General features: G+C 43.3%; 1 protein-coding gene across 1 annotated transcript in view; it reads left to right on the top strand.

The window, feature by feature from the left end:
- The window catches only part of SORBS1 (sorbin and SH3 domain containing 1), a 74,279-nt gene that overhangs the window by 47,818 nt on the left and 3,135 nt on the right, over positions 1 to 23,326 (top strand). The window contains exons 18-28 of the mRNA XM_053983553.1: positions 1,307 to 1,482; positions 3,078 to 4,595; positions 5,345 to 5,430; positions 7,001 to 7,168; positions 8,620 to 8,666; positions 10,140 to 10,254; positions 10,362 to 10,487; positions 11,515 to 11,709; positions 13,658 to 14,380; positions 15,669 to 15,785; positions 21,892 to 22,082. Of these exons, the coding sequence (XP_053839528.1) occupies positions 1,307 to 1,482; positions 3,078 to 4,595; positions 5,345 to 5,430; positions 7,001 to 7,168; positions 8,620 to 8,666; positions 10,140 to 10,254; positions 10,362 to 10,487; positions 11,515 to 11,709; positions 13,658 to 14,380; positions 15,669 to 15,785; positions 21,892 to 22,082 (3,462 nt within the window). The remainder of the gene's footprint in view (positions 1 to 1,306; positions 1,483 to 3,077; positions 4,596 to 5,344; positions 5,431 to 7,000; positions 7,169 to 8,619; positions 8,667 to 10,139; positions 10,255 to 10,361; positions 10,488 to 11,514; positions 11,710 to 13,657; positions 14,381 to 15,668; positions 15,786 to 21,891; positions 22,083 to 23,326) is intronic.

Below are 23,326 nucleotides of genomic sequence, written 5' to 3'. Positions count from 1 at the left end.
GTGCTTTTCATGAGCTTTTCCTCCAGAAAGCAATTTATGGGACTGCATATGACCTGGTTTTCCTTGTCCAGAAACTAAAGTCATCTTTGTGATCCAGACATTGTGTAATTCCACCTCCATAGCCAGTCCTATGATGTGTTTAAAGCTTTCTCTTTACCCCAGAAGTACAGCATCTATCCAAAATAAACAGATACATGTACAAATTTATCCACAACAAACATTTCCAAATTCTCATAAATTTGAATCACTCTTGGACATCAGGATGTCAAATATTTCTATTAATTGGAAAATCTGTATATTTTTATTTTTTCAAATTTTCCAGCAGTCATGCTTTGGCCCCAGAATAGCTTTGTGTGAGACTCCCATCTTATTCTAAAGTGCGTGGTTGAGCAGGAGAACTGGTATCAGATTAGCTTAGCTTTTAGGAAAGCAATCTGCCTGATTGCTTAGTAAGTTTTTTGCACCTGGAAAGGCAATTTATACCATAGCATTGCCAGTTATTATTTTGGAGAGAAAACAGGGAAATCTAGAAATCAGATGCGTGAGCATACTTGTGCTTAGGTTCATGACTAGAAAAGGGATTTGCAATAAATGTCCAGTCTTTAAAAACCTAAGAAATTAAAATTGTACTAATTTTAACATAATTCTGTTTATACATATGCATGGTAGACCTAGAGTCCAGGATTTTTTATTCCATGTAGTGGAAGCCTCTGGCAAAGCTGAACAGAATTGTGTGCATCTGAGAATTTCTCTGGCAATTAAAATAGTGTAGAATCTGTAGCACTTTACTATTGCTTCTCTGCACAGTCCCTCACTGATGGACTTCAGAAACTGGTCAGGGGATCTTGAACTGTAGTGTTGGCTGGGAGGCTGAACTGGGTGAAGTGACCCCCTGAGCAGCTGTGCTTTGTAGGCATGGGACAGGCATGGCTGGTGTTTAAGGAGAGAGAACTGGAAGCTGGAAGGTTTTGTGTACTTCCAGCTAGCCAATGAATTTCATTGTGCCTGCAAAGAAATCATGCATCAACTCTGTGACTGTTGTCTCATCTGTAAAATAGAGGAATGCTTTTCTGCTGCCTGTTTCCTGGGGGACTAAGACTGGAGAGTTCCCTCAAGTGGAGGATACTTTGGTAGTGCCAAACACAGAACACTATTGCAATGTATTCATAACCTCTTCATCAGCATCAGTTCTTCATACACAGTCTATTCTGTGTTCACAAGTGTGGTTTTCTCTTACTTTGCATGAAGCTCTCTGCAGACAGGTGTGACCTCCTGGTGTCCCTTTCCTTTTTCATGTGTATTTCAGCTCCACTTATTCACCCAGCTACCATGCAGTGAAGAGGGAGTCAGAGCTAGCTGTGGGGGACCCTGCTGCCTTGGAGAATGAAAGGCAGATTTACAAGAGTGTGCTGGAAGGTGGAGATATCCCATTCCAGGGGCTGAGTGGTCTCAAGCGACCTTCGAGCTCTGCTTCCACAAAAGGTAGGTGGTTAGAACACACTAACCACTTCTCCTTCTGCAAAGTGTCAAAAGCCAGGTGATATGGGCAAACTGTTGCAAGGTTTAGAGTCCTATTCAAACCAGTTGAGATTTATGCTATCCTTCCTCTCTGCCATCCCCAGTGTTCCCTCCTTTTTTCTCTCAGACCACAATGGCCAATATTTTTAATGATGCCTTTAACTGATCCAGGTTCCTCTTGTCAAGAGAGATCAGCTCCTTCCATTCAGCACTTCAGCCACAGCCCACACCCTCATGTTCTTCCTCAAGGCTGCTTAGGCTGGCCTTGCTATCCATCTGCTCCCACTGCCTTGCCATTCTAGAGCCCTTCCCTGACTTTTCTGTTCTTCCCACAGCAGTATCTCAGCAGGCCACAGCAGTCTGCTGGCCTGGCTACCCTGGTGTAGCTGGTGCCCTGTGCTGCTCAGCCTCCTGCCTGCCAGGGCTGTGCAGAGAATGCACTGACACTGAACTAGCAATTGCTGGCTGAACCAGCCCTGCAGGCTCCAGGAATGTGAGCCAGAAGAGACCAATCTCCTCCTCTTCCCTCCCCCTATTGCAGACTCTCTAAAAGAGACAAGGAAGAGCATGACTCCCACCAGGGAATTGTACTGGGGAATGTATCTCTGAGCCAACTTCAACCTAAAAATGGCTTGAGATGGGGAGAGGACTGGAGAAGGAATGTGCTGGGTTTCTGAACTGCTCTCCCTAAAAATAGTACATCATACCAAAAAGGTCTCTCTGTCTCCATCTTCCAGCTGTTTTTCAGCATTTTGTCAGGCCTGTAGGGCAGGGAGTCAAACTGGATCTGAACAAAAAAATCTGTTCAAATAGTTCCCCAAACTGCAATTGAACCTGAATGGTTATTTTGACATTTGAATGTGAACTCAAATCGGAAACAGACCTAAAAACTGCAGTCTAAGCTGAAACCAGACTGAATCCTATTAAAAAAAAACCCCAAACAATGTCCTTATCTGACTTCTTCAATTTTAAAGCAACCATGGCCAACCACATTGTCTGAAGGACACTCAGCTTATTCCTAGTATGGGGAATCTCTAAGCAGGCATCTCTTGGGCGAAGTCAGCTGATGTGGTGTGCTTGTGCTAGCACAGTCAGCCTCTGATTGTTTTTTTCCTCCCAGGAATAAACTGTTTGGCAAGCACTGTGGTGAGACCATAGTAGGTGTGATTACAGGCTTGGTATTAAGCCATTTTTGCAATGTTAGTGTCTCTGCATTCTTGCTGACACCCTGATCCTGCCCAGAGTTCAGCTGCCCTTTTCCATGGTGCCACAGCTTCCCTGGAAGCTCATGATGCTTAGCACTTTTTAGGAGGGTACCTTAAAAGTGCTCCAGATTTGCTTCTGGCCAAGCTTCTCATTTTCAAAACGTTAGCAGCACTTCACCTACTCCTCTAAGTGTGGCTTGTTTTACAGTTTCTTCCTGCTTTTCTTTATGTTTTGGAATTTTGTTTCTTTAAGGTGCATTTTATGAAATCCAAGCATGTTCTTTCTCCTTTCTCAATAGCTTTCTAGCACTTAAGCTAACAGGTTGTATTTATTTTATTCTGCATGCTTACCAGTGGATCGTAAAGGTGGGAATGCTCATATGACTGCACCCTCTTCAGTTAATAGCCGAACCTTTAATGCTAGTCATACCAGTATGTTAGGTCACGCATGTAAACATAAGAAGCCTTTATCAGCTGCCAAAGCCTGCATTACTGAAATCCTCCCTTCTAAATTCAAACCCAAACTAGCAGCTCCAGCTGTTTTTGTGCAGGACAAGACGGGTATCTTGCTGTCTCATGAGAAAGCTCAAAGCTGCGAAAACCTTCGTAGCTCCACCACCTTGTTTGATAATAAAAAGGCTTTCATGGTAGACATAGGGGAAAGCATAGAAAACATCTTGATGAAGTCAAAGCAAGAGTATGCCATTAAATCTGGCAGTACCATGAGCCTGCAGGAGTATGGTACCAACTCTAGGAAAGGCTACCTGTTCGCTGCCTCCAGAAAGAGTGGGGTGGAGTTTACAACACTCTATAAAGACATGCACCAGATCAACCGGTCCAGGATCCATTTGGACACAGTCTCCTCCTGCAGCGTGAAGGATATTGCATCTCAGTTTGAGAATGAAGCAAAGGACAGGATGGAGCAGAGCCTTAGTCGAGAGGATTCAGAGCAGATCCCCAAAGACACCGTTTCCTCCCGTATCAGTGCCTTTGAGCAGCTGATCCAGAGATCCCGATCAATGCCCTCACTTGACTTTTCCATTGGGCAAAACAAACCCACCACTTCTCTTCAGTCTAAAACTTGTCTGAGTGCTGCATACTCTGCAGAGATTCTTCTGGATTTGTCAAAAGCACACCAAGAAGAGAAAGATGTTGCCAGCTTTGCAGATAAATCCTCCCGCTCCTGCAGCAATGTGGAAGACACAGCTTCAGATGTCAGTGATGTCATCCCTATGGACACACTCTCAGCTTGCACTGATGAGATAGATCTTCTCTCAAATGCCTCCAATGACAGTGGCAGCAACAGCAGCAACCTGAATGGGCCTCAGAAGCATAAAATCAATAGATGCAAAGGCGCATGCCCAGCTTCCTACACCAGGTTCACTACCATCCGAAGGCATGAACAGCAGCAGTCCTCCAGGAACCCTGATTTCAAAGGGGATGTCTATGGGGACAGGCATATGCTCCCCAGAAATGTCTACCTAATGAGCCCACTCCCATTCCGATTGAAAAAGCCCTTCCAACACAAAGCCTGCAGAACTCCGCCCCCAGACTGCCTGGCAAGCCTGGCAGTGCCTAGCCCTGAGAACCCAGACGACCCCATACAGCTGCAGAGTGTAGGAAACAAGAGTCACCACTCCCAGCACCAACCCTGCTCCAGAAGTGGGCCTCTTGCTCCCAGGCGCCTGTCCTCCTTTGACATTGTGGAGAGGCTTAGCTACTTCCCCACCATGGGATCTAGCCGGGATAGCTTCATGGGCCGGGCTGACATTCCTGACTCCTTAAACAATGGGAACCCTGTTTCATATGCCCTCTGCCACAGCCTGGACACAAACAACAACCCGCAAAGTGAACTTGGGACGTACCTAGGAGGTGGTTTTTGTGTTCTTTACCGGTGTCCCTTTATCTGTCTTCTTTCTTCCATTCTCCTCCTCTTTTCTTCCACAACCCTTGCATTTTTATGTCCCACCTTTACATTCCCTGACTCTCTGTTTTTTTTTCCCTAGTGTGTCTAATGTCCTTTTGCGTGTCTTGCTGAGCAGTTTTGTTCAGGGCTTATTAACAGCTGCACTTCTGAGAAACAATTTCCGCTGCATTTCTAATCACATCAGGTTCAATTTATCTCTCAAGCAGCTCTGGGGATGCAAGAATCTCAACATGAGATATTTCTAGTCCTGTATCATTTACACACGTGGGAATTATAAACCAAACCCAGATGATTTTTGATTATTGCTTTAAGGAGTAGTTTCTCAAGGTCTAGTTGTGTTTGCGTGTGTGTATTAAACTTTTCTCAACAGTAAAATGCCAAATCATACTTTGATGACAGTCATACTTTGATGACAGTGAATCTTTTCTTCACAAAGTCCTTCTATGTCTTTACTCTTTCCTGTATCATTATTTTCTCCCTGTTCTTGGATCTTTGTTCACGTGTAGAGCCCAAAAGGGAAAAAAATGAAAATGGATAAATAAACAACATCTGATTGGCAATTTGGTCAATGGCAAGTGAGAATCCTTACTGTCATAATGGAAACAAATTGTTTAAAAATATCTATTTTTTTCCTTTCTGGTTATGCTAGATAAATCCACGTGTATTTTAACTTCCTTATGTTGTTTTGAGGTAGATTCAGAATCACCAAGGCATTTTGCACCAGTTGATTACATGGAAACTCCAGAGGAAATTCTCCGCAGGCGGCATGATGATAAAGAGGTAATGCCCTCCTTTATGGCCTTATAACAGTAGTAGCAGCTCCACATACAAGAGATACAGCATTCAGCCTTACATAAGGGCAGCTTGTATGTCCATGGCTATGTGTCCTGGAAGTTAAGAGTAACAAGCAGTAACTAGTATGTTTTACTTTCAATACTCTCTGCCACTGATTTGCTGTGTAATGTGTATAGTCCAGTTCAGCTTGTTTCAAATAAACCTTATCAATTGCACAAAATTACATACAGAGGCTTTAAGTAATATAAAACAGGTTGGAAATGTGTGTGAGAAGTGGTAGAACACCCTGGTACTTGCAGAAAAAGATTAGTAATCTGTAATTGTTCTTCATGCAAGCCACTTGAGTCGGTATTAACCAAACTGGTGAAAACACTATTATTCCTGTGGGGGTCCTCAAGTTTTGAGCAGTGAGTGTTAGATGTTTTAAGCTATCAGAACGTGGTAAGTTTTCCCCCAGTGCAAACTAGAATTCTTTATGGTGTCTGAAGTTGTTGTCAACAGAATGTAGCAGTCCTTTTTGAAATGGCTGAGTAACAGTGGGACAGGCTGAAATAATAGGAAAGCCATGTAGACTTTTCAGCACTGAGAGTGTTCAAGCTGAGTTAAAGAAATTATAAAGTGCTTGCTTTCCTGCAAGATGAAACTAATTTCCCTTGCTGGGGGGTGGGGGGGGGGGGCAGTTTTGCTTTTAGTGTTAACTTTCTGGGTTCAGATAAGGTTTATACATGCTTTGAAATATGGTAAAACCTGTTCTTAATTCCTGTGTGAAAAATGTTTTTTGCTCTCTTCTCCTTTGAAAGTTAGTAATTCCCCCACTTCCAAAATGCAGCATGAAAACTCATGTAAGAACAAAAACCTGAATTCAGTAAGACCACCTGGTTTCAAATGAGTGAGCACACAGCTGAACTCTTCAGCCTACAGTCAGCCCCAGAAGGTGGAAGAATCCTTCTGTGCAGATGCACAAAAATGCATGTTTCCATTCAATGAATGAAAGAACAGCATGCCAGAGACTTTAGAAATCCAAAATAATTTTTAGGTGTCTATTTACTTTATTTTACAAAGTGTGTTACAAGAGCCCAAAAGAAGTATGGGAGAACCTGAATGTGGTTAGGCACTCTCCCAAGCTCCTTGCAAGGCTTATGAGAATTTGATGCTTTGGAACTCAATGGGGCTGATTCAGGTCTCTTGGAAGTCAATGAGAGATACTTCTTTTTGGTGGAAGGGGGTTTAGATCAGGTCTCTGCATTATCAGCAATCTTCTTAGAAGCTTCTAAGACCTGCCCAAAACTTAGAAACAAACTCCTCATTGACTTCCATCAGCTTTGGATCAGATCCTCTGTATGAGCTGGATTTCAGTTACGCCGTAATGATGATGTACATTCTGTGTTTGTAAAATGAAAGGGTATTGTTTAGTTAGTAGAAACAATTATTTCATACTAAACTGCAAAGCCCAGATATTTGCAGGGAACTCAGGAATCTTAAGTCAAATTTATGGCAGCTTTTGAATGCCTTTAACTAGATGATTTACTGCCCATTTTATGCAATTTTATGGCAGAAACTTTTAGAGGACCAGAGACGGCTTAAACGTGAGCAAGAAGAAGCTGATATTGCCGCTAGAAGGCACACAGGGGTTATTCCAACGCACCATCAGTTTATCACTAATGAACGATTTGGGGACCTCCTAAATGTAGACGATACAGCAAAGAGGAAATCTGGGTCAGAGGTCTGTTTTAGTTACCTCAGTCTGCTGCTTGACCCAAAGCAATAATTGCCTCTCACAATATTGTGCTTTAGGCCGACATTAGCTCTTCAGAGAATGTCGTTTGTTGTTTTTTTTTCCACCTTCCCCTTTCCCATTCTGGCTTCATTTAGATCTGCTTTGACTTTTATGCCTGGTAAATTAATTGATATCTCTATACCAAGCTGCATATATTAAAGCATGCCTGCTGAGAATTGCTGGTGCGCACCTGTGATGCATGCCTTTAAATATCAGCTACATAGTCAATCGAAGGCATTCTACATCTTTTGCATCGTATTGCTACATTGTCTTCTTGTCTGTGCCTTATGCTTAGAAACTTCATGTCTTGTTGATCCGGGCCATGCGGCTGTCACATAGTTGTGGTTTTTTAGAAATACATTGTTTCTTCTCTTGAAACATGCTTAACGTCCTTTAGAAACATTCAGAAAAATGTCTCAGCATGTTTCACTGCGTTCAACCTGGTTGGACTTTCTGAAAGAGACAAAGGAGGAGGTACATATTTTTTCCATGAGCCCAAGGCACTTTTCTGGAGGGCTGGATGTTGTATCCAGGTGTTATGGCCAAATGCTTTTCCTGCCTCGCATGGATTGCTGCTGGGCTCTTGGCAGCAGCTGTTTCCCCAGCGGTGCTGCACTGTGGTGGTGGGTGGGGTGCTCACCATGTGGATGGAGTACACCTGTCTGCTCTTTAGTTTCAAATGCTCTGGAACCTCATCAATGTGACTGCTTTGTATTTTATGCTCTGCTACCAAAATGACTGTAAAGTTATCTGAATATTTCGTGGCCATTAGAAAATCAGCCAAGTAAACCTTTTAGAGCCCAGGCCTGCTGTCAACATACATTTTGGTTCTTTAGCCACTGAAGACTTTTTTTAAATGTGTACCTAATTTATTCATATTTCCTTTTCACCTTTGTCTCTTTCCTACCAATTGATACAGAGTACATGGATCACATTTCAGTATTCAGCAGGGCCAGGGAATAATAAGAGCCACATCAAATAACATCCTACTATTTTCCCCAGCTAGTAAATTTTGCTTTTCCATTCAAATGTCAAGAGAAATTTGGTCCTGAAGCCCCAGTAACTGTAGTTACTGGATCAGCTTTCATTCGTCAGGGTTAGTCACATTAAAAGTTGACTGCTGTTAAATCCATTTCCTGTAGAGCTCCTAATTATTGCTATGCTAGAAGTTGGCACTTTGTGTCCTGGTGGGAGATGCCCATCCGGCATATTTGGACTGTAATACCAGTTGCACGCAAGCTTGTAGCAGAATACCTGCATTCAATTTCCTCCCCATGCTAATCTTAGCTGTAGAAGAGTTTGGGTGATTTTCCTCAGAAGAGGTTTGAAAACCTAATTATTATTTTAATGTTGGTTTTGGTTTGTTTTTGGTTTTTTTTTTTTTTTTTTATCTCCAGATGAGACCTGCTAGAGCCAAGTTTGACTTTAAAGCACAGACACTAAAGTGAGTACAGCTTGTTGCTCCTACCTGGAGTGTTCTTTCTCTGCTTTTTCCCCTAGGATGCAGCATTTTTGAAGTGTCATGTAATTGGACTTATGTTTTAGGGTGTCTTCAGTACCCAAAGCAAAGTTGTCCATAGTAAGGCAGGGAAAAGTAGTATGAACCTTGCAGTTCATAGCATCTAAAGGACCTTCAGGAAAATGTCTTCTTTCTCAGGGCATCTCTATCCCACATGATTTTCAGGGCAAACCTGCATTCTTTACTGCAACAACTGAGTGCTCTGCACTGCGGGTGGGTGGAGCCACAGGAGAAGATCATCTTTTTCACTGTGCAAAGGATAGTCCATGAGCAGAAGTTAAACAGATGCCCCACTCTAAGTATGTGGGGCCCTGGCTTGGCATTTTCCTCATTCAGGACAAAGAAGTGTGCAGAGTGCTCATTGCTCTCCTGGCATCTAGGGATACATCAGCAGATGTTTCAGATGTCATTGTGGTACTTCCAAGTCCTGTTGTGGTCCTTTGGGTGAATCCCATGGCACTACTTGTTCTTTTTAGGGAAGATTGCTGTGAAGAGAAGGCCTGGAAAGCCTCTGTCTCAGCATGAGCCTGGAGAAACTCTCATATTAACATTGCTAGAGAGGGAAGAAAGAAGAACAGAATTCAGTGAAGGACCTGCATGAATGAGCTAATGTCCTGAGAATATTGTTATATATTCTTATAGGTGATGATTTGTATTAATTTAAATAGCATCTGCCCGGCACCTATAATAAAACTGAGGCAGATTAGGTGTAGTTGTTGTGTCCCTTGAGTAGAACATATCAGGATGCCAGACAGAAATAAAGCAGAGCTTGTAAAAATCATCTTAGAAAAGGCTGTGTTGCTTATTTTCCTCTGGGGACCCAAGTAGTAAGTTTATGAGCCTAGTACAAGCTGGCCACAGTTCTTCAGGCTGCAGACATTCATAATTTTAGTACTGAAGCCTGTGGATTGAAATTCCAACTTTTAGCCCAGTTGAGGTCAGTGATTGCACAACTGCAGGCTGTCAGTGCAACCATTGCAGGATCAACTTTGCCATCTGAGTATGTTAATCTAATCAGCAAACTAGCTCAGATTAAAATCATATGTCTCTTTGGAAGGTGCTTGTGACATGACTGTTTCAAAACATGAATTGAGGGCTGTTCGTCATATACAACATGCAAAATAGCCAGAGTCGTATTTGCCCCATTGCCTCTGAAGAGCATGTGGTTATTAGGACCCTCACAGGCCAACATTTTTGACAGAATGCCCAAAGAACAAGCAAGGTCTTGCACATCACGATATGAACAGAGTAATCCTCAACATTTAGCCTGTGCTTTGGGTGGAGAATGATGTGCATCAACATGTTGATGCACACCTTGGTACCTAGGGATTGCTGGACTGAAAAACACATCTGTTCTCCTCCAGTGAAGTTCTGATGGAGTGCTTGTGTTCTTAACAGGGAACTTCCTCTGCAAAAAGGAGATATTGTTTACATTTACAAGCAGATTGACCAGAACTGGCTCGAAGGTGAACACCATGGCAGAGTTGGCATCTTCCCACGATCATACATAGAGGTAGCTGCTTTCCTTGCAGGTGTTCTCTTTGTCCACTCCCTTTCTGCCTGAGACCACTTCACGGGCTTCGTGTATGAGATTTAGCTGATTTTGTTTGTTCATTCTAGTTCCTTCCACCAGCTGAGAAGGCTCAACCCAAAAAGCCGTTACCATTGCAAGTATTGGAATATGGAGATGCAATTGCTAAGTTCAACTTCAATGGGGATACCCAAGTAGAAATGTCCTTCAGGAAGGTAAGACTTCTGTTGTGTTGATTAATTGAATCCAGACATGATGATGTTTTTTAGCACTAGTAACTTGCAATTTCCAAATGAAAGCTCCAATGAAATAAACTGTATTCAGGCAGGATTCCTCCTCATCACCCATGTTTTTAATCCACAGACATTATGTAGTGCATTGCAGTTTTTGTTGCAGGTAGGCTAAATCAAGAAGTGCCAATTGTTTCCTTAGGTCCAACTGAGTGTGCTGCAAACCTGGCTCTGCAAGGCAAGTTAGATACTTGGTGACAGGTCTTTCCAGGTTGGTTAGATTCAGTGGAGGCCCACACAGTTATATGATAATGGTGATGTAGAAAAGGAGGAAACTGGACTCACTTTCCCCATACTACAAGCCAAATCATTGAGCAAGCCAGGTTCTGCAGTATTGAAGTGACTGGCTAGACTGAAGTGTGAAGGTGTGGGAAGGGGTTGTGTAATGCATGTTCAGAAGAAAGTCAGCCATATTTAGATTAAGTAGCAGAATTTCTCCATCTCGACCAGCTTTATGTTTTGATGCTCAGATTAGATCTTCTCTGTCTTCTCTTTTAATTATATATGAAGGTGAGGCTTGCAGTGTATATTAAGGATCTGGAAGTTACTTTGTCAGCAAAACTTGGAGAGACCACAGAGAGACCTAGGATAAACTGCAGACCTGTGCATACTTTCTATACACCTCATATGCCTGAGAGTCTCATGGTCAGCCTGAAACAGCTGGTTTCCATATTTAACTGGCTTTAGCAAGTAGGGTCTTGAAAATGTGAGCATAACTGAGTCTGCGGGAAGACCCAGTCAGTACTAGAAGATCTGCAATTTTTTCTTTCTCTTAACTCTTAATCCACAGTTCAGGATTAGGATAATTTGAAATAGGAATAATTCCAATTAGGAAATTGGAAATTGAGAACCACCAATTATTTTAGGTCAGCTGCATCAAGATTTAAAATGTAATCTGCTTTGAAATGATGAAACGTTAAAATCACAACTACATTGCTATTCCTTCCCACAGGGTGAAAGGATCACGTTGATTCGACGAGTGGATGAGAACTGGTATGAAGGAAGAATCTCTGGCACCAGTCGCCAAGGCATCTTCCCCGTCACTTACGTGGAGGTGCTCAAGCGGCCAGTGGTCAAGAATGCCATTGACTATCCTGACCCACCCGTGTCCCTCTCCCCCAGCCGCAGCATGACAGCTTCACCACAGGTACTAGGACTAGATGCAGGCAAGCTCAACACCTTGCAAAACAGTGGGATATTGCCATTCTTGTGCAAGAAGCAATAGCTGAAAGAAAGCTGTATTTAAGACTAGAATTTTGTGCCATAAAGCCACGCGCTCCCTGTAGTAAGCTTCAACTACAGGAAAAGGTGATGTTTCATTTACCGGAAAGGTTAATGAACGGATCATTTGGGGATTTGGAGACTCAGCTTTTTATCTCTGATATGTAGCTTGAATCCAGGCCAGGTTGAAAGGACTGCAGTTCACAGCCATGTGATTAAATTTCACTGCTGGAGATGGAATGAATTAGTGATCCAGAGTGATCCACTTCTTCTGGGTATGTGTTTACAGTTCACACACCTTTACTGTGATGAGGGGAATTTTGCATTATGACTATTAGAAGTGTCTTAGTCTGTAAGGTTTTAAGTGCTATAGTCTGTAAGAGTCATTATATTGATCCCAGTCAACTTGAATTACGCTGTATACCTGTCCCTGTATGATCTAACTCATGACCAAGGTTTTTAGAGACAGGGTCAGGAGAACAGCCTGTATTATTTGAAACTGCTCCTACAAGAACTCAGGTTTTGAGAGCAGGTCAGTCTGGGATCTTCCATGAATATTAGATTCATTACAAACCATACTGCAGTTCAAAGCAGAAATCAAAATGGCAGCAGGTAATTATTTGGGGATCCCAGAATGTTTGCCATGGCAAATTTATCAGGGAGATAGTGAGTCTCTAAATCCCCCGATGTTTTGCTCCCATCCTGCAAATACTCATGCCAGGGGAAGGTCAGCATACATGTCTGGGTCATGGCCATGAGGTTCTGGTGCATCTCCCTCTTACCCATGGGACCAAAACAAGGTCAAGACTGCAAGAAACATAAGCAGAGAACTGGGGTTGTGAGGAAGGGATATATGGTACAGAAAGGATAGGAAAAAAGATGCCATGACTCACGCCTGTTGTCTGTCTGGATCTTTCCTAAAAGGAGTGTTTTCAGTCTTAGCCACAGTTTAAAGAGGAAAAACGTGTTGCTCGTTTGGGATTATCAGTCAAAGTGGATGTCAGCTGAGCTTTTCTATGAGCTTGGCAGCCTTTCCATAGCTGTTCCATATCTTCCACAAGCTCCCTGCAAGCTTCTCCCTTTGATGGAAGGGATCATATCCACCTTTTTTTAGTTTCCTTTCCTATTCTTTTGATTCCTCCCCTATAAAGTCAGTACTCCCCCTAGTTTTTGCCTGACTTGGCTGAGGACTGAGAAACAGCCTGACAAGTGCTAATGTAGCTGTTCTCACCAATGCTGCTGGTGGTAAAAGCCACAGGCAGGACTTGGTAGCGTGTTCTGCCCTTTAAACACAGAACCTATTTTAATCAATGAAGAGCAAATAGCCACAGCTGGCTTTTTTGGTCCCTTTCTCCTATGCAGCTTCTGCAATGCATGCATCCTGAGGAGCAGTCAATGCTCATGCTAGAGTTGGATAAAGTCAAAGTTCATTGCAGCAGTGAATTCTGGCTGGATCCACAGTGTGAGTTGCTGGGACCCCAGCTATTGCTGCCAGGCCAGTCCAATGGTGCGTATTCTGCCATTATGATGGTGGCTTCAGCTGCTCCCTGGGGGATTTAGGGCTTATGGTATGAAGTCAGAGGCCACAAGGTGTTTTGTATCTGGGATACTGGCAAAGGCTGGAGAAGGGTATTAGCAGCATAGATACAGGCTGGACTCTGTGGTTGGAGTAGCTGTGGACAGCATTGTCTCCAGCACAGCAGAGCATCCATAGAAAACTTATGCATGTGGTCACAGATCTGCTTCTCTCCACACTGGCTCTTTCTCCTCTTACTTTTGCTTGGTTTTGTATTTTTTTTTTTTTTTTTTTTTTTTTTTTTTTTTTTTTTTTGTTCATTTCTTTCTTTTTCTCTCCTGCTTTTGTCTCCTACAAGTCTCCCAGCTCTGAGCTGCTCCATACTCCAACTCCTCCGCCTTTGCCTTTTGCGCGCCGCGCTTTGTCTCCAGAGGTGCAGGCGGTCACATCCGAGTGGATTGCTCTGACCGTGGGAGTGTCTCCCAGCACCACTCCTGCCATAACTCCTCCATTGCCTCCTCCGCCTGAAGCCTCCCTCTCTCACACTGACTATCTCTCGCCTTCTGCTGCAGCCAGCCCTTCCCCCACAGTCAGCCTCCACCATTCTCATCTCTCTGGCTCCTCGACTCCCAGGTCCATTAAATCCCCATTGCCCTCTTCCTCATCCAGACCTCAATCCTCTGCCCGCAGTTTCTACCAGGCCACTCCACAAAACGAAGAAAAGTTTGTTGACTCCCCTTCTCCCAGCGTGACTAACTCCTCTCGCTGGGCAGTGGAGAGCCCTGAAAGCATCCTCGCAGAGCAGCGTGACACCACTGCCAGCCAAGCCTGGCTCCCAAAGACAGGAGAGGGCAGCGGCCACCCTGAGCAGAGTGCTCATGCTGTCCCCAAGATCTCTGTTGAGCGCTGCCTGAAACCATCCCAACTAGACATGCGTGCGAGCCCAGAAAGGAGACCTGTGGGTTCCTCTGAGGACAACCAGTTGTGTCAGGAGCTAATGGCTATTGTTCAGGGAGGTAAAACAGAGAAAAGAGACATGAGGAAAGGTGATACGGGAAAGTTTCAAAGCGGGGAAAAGAAGGTACTTCTGCATGTGTGTGTGCTGCTCTGAATTGCTGATTTTTGTTTAACTGGTGGGTTGACGTTTGTGCTGCTCTGCAGGCAAAGCAGAGCCAGTGGCTGCCACATGTCATTTTGATGATCTTAAGACATTTTTTTCAGGGGTCACCAGTGGCATTCACTTATAGCAGATCAAAAAGGTTTCGAAGAGGGCTCAAGAGCAGTGTATAGAAAATTATTTTAGAATAGATAACACAGGACTGACACAATCAGTCACATCTAATGAGGCGATTATCCCAGATAGTGGCTATTACCAGAAGCATCAGATGAAAGCATCACACAGGTCCACCTGCAGAATACAGACATTTTCTTGCTAATCAGAGATTTTACAGTGTGCAGTGAATCATTTTTGGTTATAGAATTTGTTTGTTTTCCCTAAAACCAAGAACCAAAAAGCATTTTAAACATAAACCTGGCTCCTAGAATCATGAAAGGAGTCCCCTGTTGATCCTGGAGCCTATGGTTTAGTGAACCCTAGTCTGGGATGTGCATGACTAAGGGAGTTTTGATTGTTACCTATGTATTGAGGGGAAGTTACTACCTTTGCCTTTCTAAAATGATATGAAAGGCTCTAGCCACAAAAGAGAATTAGACCTACTGATGCTTTCCTTGAAGAGTTTTTAAGTTATATGCAGCCATATGTTACAATTAGAGGAAACACAGAGGGAACTCTCCAGTAGCTTCTACAACATATCTTCAGCCCTCAGTCTTTGTATAGGATATATGCTTTACTTTGCAACTCTCTGTTACCTTGGGGCACTTTGTGGGGTACAGCCAGGTACATTACAGTACCCCAATAAGTGTAAGTTTGGAAGATTTGAAATCATAGTATTCTAAATACTGTCTTGGATGCACTGCAATAGCCTCCATGACATATCCCATCTAGTCAACATTAAATAATGAGAAACTAGGGTTTCCAAGATGACATGTTTCACACTGGGCAAACTTATGACAAATAATACAATTTCTGCTTGAATCATAACCAGAAGTCTACTGGGAGCTGTGTCAAGACTGTACTGTTTACCATCCAGATATATTTTAGTGGTATTTTTTAGACTTAACCTGCATGTGTAAAAGAGAGTGAGGTAGTCAGCTCAGACAAACCAACTGGAAGCTGCACTTGTCCTTGCATGGAGTTACTGTTGCTGTGTTTGCTTCAAAATTACTGGATAGTAGATGCTCTTACCACTAGCAGTGGTTGTGATAAGAGAGTATGTGCCAAGCTGACCAATTTTTCTTTTCTTCAAAAGACTGCAGACTCAAAAGTATTCTCTTCATCTGCTCCTCTCTCTTCCTCTACCCTCTCTTCCTCTACTGTCACAACACAGCCACCTCCCAGACTTACACGCAGAGTCAATAAGCCACAGGTAATCATCTTTGCTGATTAATCTTCCATCACTTATAGTTGTTTCCATGCCATGCCATTGTTTTGTCATATGCTTCTTTAGTGACTCATTGATTACACAGGTGAGATAATTTCCCTCTAAGTTAGAATTTTTATTAAAAAAAGAGAAAAATTACTTCCAGGCTGTGCAGAAGGGCAGGTAAGGGCAAAATCTTCAGCTGCTGCAAATCTACATAGATCAAGTCTAGGTTTCTGCTTGTTTGTACCAGCTGAGGATCTGTTTATTGGTTCCTCCAAAAGATTAACTCAGGGCTTACTTAGTTCTGACCTTAAGCTCCTACAGCTTTATACAGCAGTGTTGGTGACCTTCTTAGTAGGAATGGTGTAGCATAAGAAAATTTGGTTCAGGTATTGTTTAACCACCTGAGATCAGGATTTGAGCATCTCAGAGGTGGGGATAAGGCGCACACAACTTGGTATCCACAATACGCGGGGCCTACTCTGGTCTTCTCAGGTGGGATTCAGAGGTTCTAAGCTCTATTGCTGAGAGCTACAAACATTTTTAAAGAGGGCTGCAGTAGGATCTGTGCAGCATGGCTCAGCCTCAGCACTGTCTGGGGTGCCCAGAGTGTGGGAATGAACAATGCTTACATCTGCCGGTGCCTCATCAGTCCTTCAAGGCAGCTTCCACAAGATGGCAATATTTGAAACAGAAAGTACACAATTAACAAAAAATGGACTGAGTTTTTAGTGATGGGTATTGGGGAAGTAATCTTTAGCGTGATCAGTGAACCAGGCAAGTTGGTCATGCAGGATAAATGTGGGAAGTAGTTGCCAATGTTTCCTACTTTCTTGATTAGATTAAGACAGAGACAGCTTAAACTCTGAAATTTTCCTATTACCTTTACTTATTTTCTTCCGCTTGAAGCTTGCACAACTTTTTACTGAACAACCACCTCCTGCTTCCCCTTTCACTTTCAACATCTGAGTCCATTAGAATACATATTCTGCTTCAAGTTAAAAATCCATGGAAGTTTCCTGTGTTGGCCTTTTTCCTGAGCTCTGATCTGCTTGGTCGTGCTGGTGCTTGCACTGAATATATGTGATCCAAAAGAACAGGAGGAAAGAGCCATGTTTAGACAAAGATGTTTCTCTCCAGTGATGATTAGCACCCAGTTCTATTTTGGGTGTTCCACCTGGTTGTAATAAAACCCTGTGGCCTTTCTTTGTAGTCAAAGTCAAGTCAATATTTATATTTTATATGCCTTGACAATCAGAGCATTGTCAGTATCAAGTTAAAACTGTGTGTGACATTAGCAGTAGTCTTGACCTCATTTGCAGCTGTGCATCCACAGTTCTTTAGGGAGCAGGAGTGGTGTTTATATGTGCAAATGGCTTCTCATTATCTGTGTGGTCCATACAGAGGCTGATGATTTCAGCAGAACTTCAGGTAATACCCTGGAGGCTTTTCAAAAATCTGTATCTCTCAACTGATTTTAATCAAATGAGAAAATCACTTAGCAGACATGGAAATGAGACATTACATTTGGCTTTTCCTTCCATTAGTGTCTGTCCCTGGTGTTTGAGGTACTTTATGATTTTGAATTTCAGTATTCTTTCTCATTATGGATAACCTCTCCAGTTACGAAATTCTGACCCAGGGTTATTTGCGGGATCCTTTGGTATAGGACTGGTGTAAGGACTCTGTTCTTACCTGTTACATTAAGTAAAAAGTGTTTGAGCAGTGTGGTGGCTTTGGCCCTGGGGCTGGACTGTGGCTGTAGGGAGGGGAAGGCAAGATTGGCTGGACAAGGGTCCCTGTATCAGCAACGTGAGGGATGTTGCTGGGATCCATCTGCTCCCTTGCACTTGTACAGAGCCCCTCCAGCAGAGTGGTAAGTTCACCTGCTTTTGGCTGGTAGAGAGGGGAGCATATGAGGTGGATGTTCAGACCCCATGTTCTCCAGCATGGACCAACTACCCCTAGCATGCTCCTTGCTTTGCACCATGTTCAAGGTAAGCTTTTACCTCCTCCAGTGGTTTTCTGTTGCTCCATAAATTCAGCACAGCAATGTTTCTGCTGAGTGCTTGCTGTGCAAGGCAGAGCTGCCCAGCCTGCAGCAGGCATTTGGTACCTGTTTTCCAAGGGAAATGCCTTTTTCTGCTGTAGACACAGCCTTCAACTTCTGATCCAGGGTCTGGGGAGTCTTTCCACTGATTATGACAGCCTTCAGGTCAGGCTGCTCCATTCTGCAGCCTTTTCAGTGTCCTTTGTGAGAGCTCTTCAGCCAGGTTTCCATTCGCTTTCACCACAGCTGGGCTTGGTGTGTGCAGGGTTTTTCCTTTTGTTTCACCTGGTCTGGGGAGGTCTCCCTGGTCTTGGTTCTTCATTCACATGTGGGAGCATCAGTGCTGATGTGTGCTCTCCTCTGAGGGAACACCAATTTGTCTCTCTGTCTTGTGTGTCTATTAGTCTGTTTTGTTTAGCTTTGTCTTTCCTTATGTAGTTCTTTAACTCCCACCTGAAATGGATGGAAGACACTTAAGCAAGAGCTGCAATGGATGATGACATGAATTTCACTAGGAGCAAGGGGGGAGCACTATTGAGCAGTTCCAGCATGTTTCTGCCTAGCATTTAAAACCTTCCTTAGGGCTTTTCTAGGCTCTTAATGTAGAACTTTTTTCTGGTAATTTTACAAACTTGTAGCACTCTTTAGATCCATCTCCAAACTCCATATGAGGTGGAAACACTGGCCAGCTGTGCTTTAGGACTAACTGTACTGCATATTTGTGTATACAGTCTGTAGAAACAGAGACATAGAGACTTCAGCACATGCTTAAGTTTATTCACTTAGCCTTAACAAAGCACATAGTGTGGCTGAGCTGGTAGAAGTTGAGATGTCCTCACAGGTTGTGAATACTTGGTCACTTAGGGCCTTCAGCTTACTCTCAGCAGTTACAGGGCTGGCTCAGTGTTTTGGGGGAAATCTTTTATACTTTGGAGCTGTGCCAAACACTTCCTGATTCTTCAGCCACCCCTGGCACAAGGGAACCACCACTGTATGTAGTACATAGACTGTCTAAACCCATGTTTGAAGAGCATTTGGACCTCTAACACTTTTTTTCCCCTTTAATCTCTTCCTTCCCTGAAAGAATTGGGTTTGGTGGGTTGATTAAAAAAAATACAAAGCCACATAGATCATGCTATCAGGGTCACTTGTTTACATTAGTGGGGTGGTACATTTACAGTCTAAAGTTATGGGACCTGATCTGGTCAGTTTTTCATCCTGTTTAGCTAATTCTGCATAGTTGCTGAGTGTGGGGTGTTTCACCACCTCAGTGCAGGGCTCTGCTGCAGCTCTGGGAGTTAGTGCTTTGGTAGGAGCTGCATGGATCTCTAGAGCAGAGGCCAGAGGACATCCACTTAGTTATGTGTCTTGTCAGGAACTGGAAGTTCCTGCTTGGCCTTTACCACTGCCCAGCTGCCTCCTGGAAGTCCCCATGAGAATCCTGCCAGGAAAGGGAATGTGACCCAGGTTCTGATGCCACAACTCCTGGTAATACAAACCTGCACTGTGGAACATTCAGAGGCAGTGTCAAATTTTTAGCTCTCAAAAAACAAATTTTATTCTTAGATATTAATGCTTTTAGGAGGAAAAGCTGTGCAGGGAGGTCACAAGTAATCAGTGGGAAATGGACCATGTGATCTTAGGAGCTCATGGAGCAATTTCAGCAGTCAGTTTATTGGTATGGAACAGAGAAGCACTTTCTTGAATTAAAAGAAAACCACCCAAAGACATTCTTACAGCTGTCTCAGCCTGAAAATTGTTTTTTCCAGCTACTTAACCACCTGAGTTAGCTCTGGTCTCATTAGATTTGATGCACTATATCCAGTTGGTCTGCACAATATTAACTTCAAATTTGTTATTTTTTCATTTGCCTTTCAGGGCTGATGATAGGCAGGAGGGTCTTCCAGAAATCCTGTGAGAATTTCAGGCTCCACAGTAAATGCTTTGAATGCAAATTCCACTGCAATTAGTACATTGAACTTACATTTAAATTTCTTTCTCTAGAAATAGACATGGTAACAGAGCATTGTTTCATAGCGCAGTGATCCCAGATTCCAGCCCAGAGAGTAGAGCTGACTACAAAGGAGTTGCTGTGGGGCTGGCTTGGCCTAGAATGGGTCACAGTCCTTGACAAAAGAGATGGTTTGCTTTAATACAGTGATGGGCACAGTTCCAGAGGTCCAAGATGTCGTTCAGTACAGCTTTGAGAGGAATGAGCTCATCCCCCTACACTTCTCCAAAGCCTTTGAGCATGCCTGTGCTGAAGGTGTCACACACCTCTCTACTGTCTGCTTCTGCTCTCTCTCAGTGTGCCATGAAAAAGCCAGCTTTTTACTGGAGGGCACTGATGAGGTGAATGAAGAGAAGGACAGAAAGCTTAAAATTGAGGCCTGTGAAATTTAGTTTGAAAATTGTGTTGAATGATCACAGAGCATGGCCATGCTCTGTATCTCAATCCACTTTGCCAAGCAGTCCTGCAGGCAGTACACTAGCTCGCATTTGCTCACATTTGCTCACAGCTTCCAGTGGGTGTTGAATATGCAAAAATGTGCAAAACAAGGCTGTGGATATTTATGGCTTTTTCAGTGATCTTCCCCTTCCCCATAAAACCTCCAGCCTCAAACACTGATTTCCCTTTATGTGTCCTGGGACACACGGTCCCTGTGTAGAGCTGTGACTGCAGAGTGAGGCAGGGCAGAGTCCAGCAGCTTCACTGGTGGTGGTGTTTGGAGCTGGGTTTTTCAGTCAAGGCCTCCTCTGACCTGAATCTCTGCCTTGTTGTGGGAATTAATAAAACATTTCTGATCCTTGCTTGGTACAGGGTAGAGTGATTTTTCTGGGGCTACACGGCATTGTGACTTTTGAGGGCCTGAGCTGTTTTTTTGGGTTTTTGTTTTTTTTTTTTTAAAGAAAGCAAGTTGCTGTTCTCTTCTGTGTCAAAATAATTGAGGACTTTTCTGAAAACAGCAACAGATGCCTTCCAGCATGCTTTTGGCTTTTCAATTTTGGTGCTCCCAAGTTTGTGTTCCTGTCTGTGTTCTTTTTGCCCTACAGGAATGCAGTATGATACTATTGTACCATTTCTGACTGTAACAGTGTCCATAACCTTCCACTCTCATTCCTTGCCCTACCTTCTGTTTTGCTTTCCCTTGCAGCATTGTGTGCTGCTGTTGTGTTACTGTAGCCTCAATGTCTCTTGTGTAAATGAAGGATCTTGCTGTCCAAAAAGTATGGTGTTGGGGTGGGGAGGGGAGGAGTTGTTCATTTCCTTTTGTTGTCTGCACTCCATTTACATTTTTTTAATTCTGACCAATATAACATCTGCTAAAATGTCTTCCTTATCATTTGCTTGGTGATCACACAGCCTTCCCACCATTCATTGAGAGCTGGACCAGATCTCACAGAGTCTGAAAAGAGCTATGTGGTAAGGCCCCTGTTTAACTCAGATGTGTAGTCCTAGACACTCTTCACCCAGACAGTAACATCTCAGTAAGAGATAAAATGCCAGCACTATTTTTAGTTGCAAAGTAGATACATATTTATCTCTTTGCATATATTGCTTGTTTGCAACAGAAGAAAGAGAATTTAACAATTAGAAAAAACTGTCACAGCCAATGAGAAGTTGGGCTAATTGTGCTGCCAGACCCTGGGTATAAGTTAAATGAAGCCAAATGCATGAATGGAGCAGCCCAACCTCACCTTGCATTCTTGAACTGACTTCATAGCATTTGGAATGGTGCCACTGCATAACTAATAGCAACCTCTTATGCTGCTTTTTTAAAAAATATATGTAAATGTATTTGTTACAAATCTTCAAACTAAATGCCAAATTCTTCTGTATCTTGCCTGTTTTTCCATGCTTACATCTGGATCCCTTCTGCACTCCACTACCTGGATATTTACCTGGATCTACAACTCTTCTTTTGTTTTTGGTTTTTTTACTGGACTTATATGCTGCAACTGGAATGTCCCATCTCTTCTTATCTGTATTTTCCCCTCCCTTCCCCCTGTTGACTGTCCTTTGGGTGTTCTTGGATGTCAATGCTGCCTACCACACAGGAAGCTGTTTGCAATGAGATCATAAACATTGCAGAAAAGTCTGTTCATTACTGCAGTACTATTTCTCAGCCTCTTGACTCTCGCCACAAGGTGACCTCTAATGACCATAAATCATCTCTCATCATTTCTCAGCAACCTCAAGCACAGCAGCAAGGAGCCAGCCCTGAGCGAAGTCAAACACCACGAGACATGTAAGTTCTTTTGGTTCCCATCTCTTCCAGGGCCCATATTTCTGACTGGTGGTGAAGATAGGGAGGTATGAGAGCTCTCAGTGTTTCAGAAGGTAAATTAGAATTATGTGGAAATGTCAGCTTTGCTTTAAAGAACAAAAGTAGCCATATATCATCATGAGTTTGAGACTGTGCCCTTTCTATCTGTAGCACTGAAACAATGACCTCATGATCCTGATAGGGTCTCCATTACAGAGGCTGTCTCAGTGTCTTTGTATCTTGAAGCTGGCAACAAGTTCATATCCACTGGCTATATGTGATCATATGATGTCAATCAATGTGTTCCACTCTGTTCTTAGCTTCTCACAGTACAGTGACAGTCCCAACACCAATGCCACTTGGTGTATTGCTGACCAGTTCCACAGGTGAATTGGTAGCTGAGAGACCAAGGCTGAAATTTTCAAAGCTGTTCAGTGGAGCTGCCACTAAGCTTGGTGGGGCCTTACACTGATGATTTTGAGAACAGCAGCCTGTGCTGTGTGCTGGGGACTGATGGTCACAGCAATTGGCTTGTGAAAGGAGCCTTTGGTTCATGCAGAACAGGAACATCTCACATCAGCCCTATTTTCATGCTCTATAGACAGGGGACCCAAGCCTCCCAAATTTGCCCAAAGATTGTTTGCACTCCATAAGGATCCTTTCTAGTGAATACAGAGTGCCTGTGATACAAATGACATCAGTGTAGGATTCAGGCTTGGGTTTTTAATTCCACCAGACCTCCTCAGCCATGATTTATCCAGCAACCTTAGTGCAGTGGAGTAGGCAATAACTTTTTCTAAAGTCCTTTGCTCTGCCATTTGGTCAGTTATGGCTCTCTCTGCCTATGTGCCTGGGCAAGGAAACAGCTGTCTCATTTAGCCCAGGAATGAGTGTATCCAGGTTTTGGCTTGCACTTAATAGGGTATCTGCAATTGAATGCTATCTAGGTGCTACGTGTTAGGAAGACTCTGGTTGTTTGTGCAGACAACTACAGAAAGGGAGCAGAAGCTCTCCACATACCCCACACAGTGTAGGTATGACACTTTTTACTACCATGACCTTTTGACATCAGTGAGTTCAATGCAGTTGGCTTCCACCTCTCAAAAGGCAAACATAGGTCCAGACTCTGCATTCAACAGTATGTAATAGGAATGAGGGGAACGTCTCCTCCTGAGGGAATGTCAGAGAAATCCAATGGCTAACATGTACTATCTTTCTGGTTTTTA

Source organism: Vidua macroura, chromosome 8, assembly GCF_024509145.1.
Source record: "Vidua macroura isolate BioBank_ID:100142 chromosome 8, ASM2450914v1, whole genome shotgun sequence".
Classification (NCBI taxonomy): domain Eukaryota; kingdom Metazoa; phylum Chordata; class Aves; order Passeriformes; family Viduidae; genus Vidua; species Vidua macroura.
This window is presented reverse-complemented; position numbering and strand designations above follow the sequence as displayed.